The sequence below is a fragment of the Pinus tabuliformis genome, chromosome 4_1 (genome assembly GCF_031772625.1).
Source record: "Pinus tabuliformis cultivar Carrire ecotype Pingquan chromosome 4_1, CPIR1, whole genome shotgun sequence".
NCBI classification, from domain to species: Eukaryota; Viridiplantae; Streptophyta; class Pinopsida; order Pinales; family Pinaceae; genus Pinus; species Pinus tabuliformis.
The window spans coordinates 678,534,368-678,539,246 of NC_142303.1; the positions used below are offsets into that span (position 1 = coordinate 678,534,368).

The 4,879-nt window shown below is 46.1% G+C and overlaps 2 protein-coding genes across 2 annotated transcripts in view; both read right to left on the minus strand.

Annotated features, from left to right (window-relative positions):
- The window catches only part of LOC149177921 (uncharacterized), a 33,185-nt gene extending 30,459 nt beyond the window's left edge, over positions 1–2,726 (minus strand). Inside the window, exon 1 of the mRNA XM_089421921.1 lies at positions 74–2,726. Coding sequence (XP_089278047.1) covers positions 74–2,726 — 2,653 coding nt within the window. The remainder of the gene's footprint in view (positions 1–73) is intronic.
- Positions 2,727–2,785: 59 nt separating this feature from the next.
- On the minus strand, positions 2,786–3,895 carry LOC149177922 (uncharacterized). The gene has a single exon (XM_089421922.1). It carries the CDS (start codon positions 3,893–3,895, stop codon positions 2,786–2,788), a length of 1,110 nt encoding a protein of 369 aa, XP_089278048.1.
- Between the last annotated feature and the right edge of the window lie 984 nt (positions 3,896–4,879).

Genomic DNA, 4,879 nt, shown 5'->3' on the forward strand with positions numbered 1-4,879 from the left:
TCAAAAGAAGTTATCAGCCTCTTTGCCTCATCAAGAATGTGCCTTAATGTAAATGCATGACAATGTGATGCACCAGACAGCCAATTGCATACAATTTTGGAATCACCAAATAACTGGAGATGTCTACAGTTTTTAAGAATGGCAAAATGAATGAGGTGTTTTGCAGTGCATAGTTCAGAGAAGTTATTGGTTCCTCTGCCAATATTGATTTGTATCTTATAGTTGTGTGATTCATTAAGGTGAAGAATAGCTCCTCCCCCACACCCCACCTCCTGCGCTGAACCATCAAAAAAACCCCAAGGTTTTGATTTGTCAATGTCCAGTTGTCTCATTATGCGGATAGGACCAGTATGTTCTTCATTCGGGATTAAGTTATACTCTGCAATGGTATGAAGAAGGATAGTTTGCCAGTGAGGGACCTTCAGGTTGAATATGGCCTGGTTTCGGGCAATCCAGATAGCCCAGCAAGCAAGAGGCGGTAAATTAATAGCTTTCCCCGAATGTTCGGTATTCCAGTTTTCCCATGCTTCCATGATACTGCTTCCATGCCAATGTTTCAGATGCGAGAAATGAGAGATGAGGTCATTCCAAAAGCGAACAGTAATCCTGCAGGTCAGAAATAGATGTAATGTGCTTTCTTCGTCCTGGTGGCAGAGGTGGCACCGGAATGGGCCGTGGAAGGAGCGCTTCATCAAATTGGTGCCTGTGGGTACTTTGTCGAAGATGATATTCCACAAGAGCAGTCTAGAACGCGGGGCAGACTTGAGCTTCCATAATGACCTCCAAGTTGGCTGAATGACGGGAGGTAAGTGAGTCTCCATGAGCTTTAAATAGCCGAGTTTCGGGGTATAATATCCATGTTTAGAAAAAGCCCAAATGATTTCGTCGGGGCCATCTGTAAGTCTGATATGGGCTTGTGATAGTGCATCCGTAAATACAGTCCATTCATCATGCCATTGCGCCGGAATGTCAAGTGCTTGTGCACTGGTCCAAGCTTGATGAAGAAATGATGAGTTGGCCTGATCCCCAATGTGCATGATGTGAGTGATGCCCCTGTCATTAAGGTGTTGGATGATGCCTGCAGAGAGTCTGTGAGTATTTCCACATCCAACCCAGGGATCCAGGCCAATACGAACAGCATTTCCAGCCTTGATGCGCCAAGTTAAACTATCTCGGAGTAAAGGTAGGGTACCAATGACAGCTTTCCAGATGGAAGATATGTTATGATGCACTCTTCGTTCACTACATATCCAGTCCATCACATTCATAGGCCATATGTATTTTGCGCTTGCAACTTTGGTCCATAGACTTTCTGAGGTGAGTAGCTGCCAACCAAGTTTGGCAGCCAGAGCTCTAGAGAAGAGGTCAAGTCGCTTGATTCCCCATCCCCCCCAGTGCTTAGGTCTTGCAATAGTGTCCCATTTCACCCATGCAAATATCCTACCCGGCTGGTGACCCTTCCAAAGAAACCTGCTACAAATATGCTGTAATCTGTTGAGAATACCCTTCGGTATCCAAGTCAGGGCCATCCAGTAAACTGGAGTGGCCTCAATCACTGCCTTGATAAGAATGAGCCTGCCTGCACGGGAAAGATAACGGTGATACCAAACTTGTAATCTCTTTTCCACTTTGGCAATCAGCCACAACCAGTCAGCGATCCTGTAACCATTAGGCTTCAATCGGAAGCCAAGATATTTAATACCATCTGCCAGAGTCAGGTTATTATAAGGAAATCGCTGATTTGCAAAAGCAATTTCATTGACAGAGCATCCATATGAGGTGATGGAGGATTTCTGTACATTGATCATCATTCCAGTAGCAAGTTGAAAAAGATGAAATGAGTTATGGAGGGTGGTAGAGTCTCCAATGCCTCCATTAAGAAAGATAAGGATATCGTCAACAAAAAGAAGGTGTGTGAGGATGAGATGATCTGTAATCTTGATTCCAGTAAGTATATGTCTATCACGAGCAGAAGAAAGTATTCTACTCAGCCCTTCCATGATGAGTAAAAACAACAGGGGGGAGAGAGGGCAACCCTGTCTAAGTCCTCTCTCAGAAGTAAAGAAGGAGGAGGCTTCCCCATTCAGAAGTACACTGTAAGAGACATCTGTGATGCAGCTCATGGTCCATTTGATGAACTCATAGGGGAAGCCCAGATGAGTAAGAAGCAGCCTCAGATAAAGCCAATTGGTACGATCAAATGCTTTGGAAAGATCAACCTTAAGGATCATACCTTTCTGTTTTTTGATATGCATGGTATGCAGCAGTTCTTGAGCGGAAGCTATGGCCTCATGGATCTGGCGATGGTGAAGGAATGCAAACTGTTCTGCAGAGATGTGCTGAGAAAGTATAGGCTTGAGCCGGTTGGCAATGGTTTTAGCAATGATCTTGTAAAGGCAATTGCAGAGTGATATAGGCCGGAAGTCATCGAAAGTGCAAGGGGCGTTTGACTTGGGAATAAGAGCTATGAAGGTAGATTTAATGGCAGAGGAAATGCGACCTCTTTTTCTGCTATCTTCAACTACATTCAGGAGGTCTTGGCCCATGAGATCAAAGAATGCAAGATAGAATTCTATGGTCCATCCGTCAGGTCCAGGACTCTTGTCTTTCTTGAACCATTTCAATGTAGCTTCTAATTCTGCCATCGTCACTTCCTTCTGCAGTTCATCTGCATCTTCCTGCTCGATGTATCTGGGAAAAAGTTCGGCCACTCTCATAATTTCCATGATATTTGCCTGTGCAGGTGCTCTATAGATGCCTTTGAAATGTTCGGTGGCTAATCTGGTCAGGTTCCGTTGTGAAGTGATAGGGTCCCCTGAGCATTCCTTAGTTCCCAGATAGTATTGATTACTTTACGCCCATTTGCAAACTTATGATAAAATTTAGTGTTTGCATCTCCTTCAGTGAGCCATATAGCTCTGCTTCTGAGTCTCCATCCTTCTTCTCTTTCTTTCAGAATTTGAGAGCGCTTAGCAATCAGGGCAATGTAATTCTCCTTACAAGCCGCTGAGGGGTAAGTCCCATCAGAGGATTCCTCAAATTCAGCAATGACCTTTTCAGCTTCCCTGAGAATTAAATTATCCTGAATTCGCTTGTGGTGAGCCCAATTCTTGGTGAGTTGCTTAAGTTCCTTGAGTTTCCTCACGAATCCCTCTGAGATATCCTCATCATCTCTGATAGCATTGGTTCGCCAAAAGTTATGCACCAGTTGTATAAATGAGGGATCTTGTAGCCAAGCTGCATTGAACTTATAGGGGCTCTTAATCTTGTGGGCAATATCTTCAGCTTCTAAGAAGATAGGACGGTGATCAGATATGCCCCCTGTGCCAACCCATTGCCGGACTCTAGGAAGTACATTGACTAGGGCTTCCTTAATGAGGAATCTATCTAGCCGCCTAGCAAGGCTCTGATCACCACTCCTGTTATTGGTCCATGTGAATTGGAGCTTGGCAGACGGTATGTCAAACCAGTGATGGTCCTCCAGTAAGCTGGAAATAGTATCGGAAAGAGAGTCGATTTGAGCAGAGTGTCCCCATGATTCACTATAACCAATAGAGAAGTTAAGATCCCCTCCAAGTATAATGTTGTCTGCCTGAAACAGCTCCGAAGTAAGAAGGTTACTCCAATAATTAGCTCGGTCAGAACAGGGACCGTATACATTGATTATCCTGATGTCATTAACAGCTGTATGAGTGCAGATGTCCATTCCAATAAACCCTCTCCCTCCAAAAGTGTTCTTGATCTCCATAACTTTATTATTGACCCCAATTGCCAAACCCCCTGATCTCCCAGACGCATCCAAAGCATGGAAGGTCCAGGAAGGAAGCCAGCCAGAGAGAGTTCGAATGAGGGGGTCAGCATGACATAGAGTCTCTTGAAGGAAAACGAAGTCCATCTGTGCTGTAAGGAGAAGTCTCCTGAGGGCTAGTTTTTTGGTTGAACTAGCAAACCCCCGGCAGTTGAAAGACAAAATTTTCATTAGGGAATGGGAACAGGGCCGTTCCTTGCTCTAAGGGCCCGAATGATGGTTTGCTGTCGCCCCAGGGCGACCTCAGAGTCAGCAGTGTGTCTAGCCTTGGATATACGGGAGGGTCTGCCCCTGGAGGCCTTATGAAATGGAGTTTGACTGAGATCAAATCCAACAGCATCAGGTCCTCGGTCTTTAGAGCGGGGCCGGAGGGAGTAGCGGGGCGGAGATGGAGATGTGATACGAGAGGGGGAGGCCAGCGACGAAGAGATTCTGGATGGAGGAGCCACCGGTGAGGGCTGTGGAATGGTGCAAGAGAGAGAGGAATGCGAGTGATTATGTATGGGATGGGGCGCATGTGGAGAAGAAGGATATAATGAAATGCCGGATGCAGGTGCAGATAAATGAGAAGATATGCCCAAAGTCATACATGAAGTAGGATTGGACAGAGAAAAGTAAGGTGACTTACCCGAAAACGTCAGATCCTCATGTCCAATGGACGTCTGCGGATCAGACGGGACCGGCTGCGGATCAGAGGGTACCCCAGCATCTCCATCAGTTCCAGCTTTCTCAGGTTCTTCCACGATCGGAGGGGGTACCGGTGCCTCAGTGTTCTGATCAGGCTGGTTCTCAGGTTGGGTGTCCCGCGGCTGAGGAGCTGCATCTTCAAAGCCGAATGTACCAGATTTCTGGAGAAGTGGGCAGTCTCTGTATAGGTGGCCCACCTTGTGGCATCGGCGACATCTATATGGGACTCCTTCATAGTCGATGATCTGCCTGCGTTCAGTATCCCTCCATTGGATCGTAATGTGTTCCAGAAGGCCCCCTCTCGTGTCCAGATTAATGAGAATCCTGGCGTATGCCATCATTCCAGTCTGCAGATAGGATTTATCATATCCCATATAAACACCG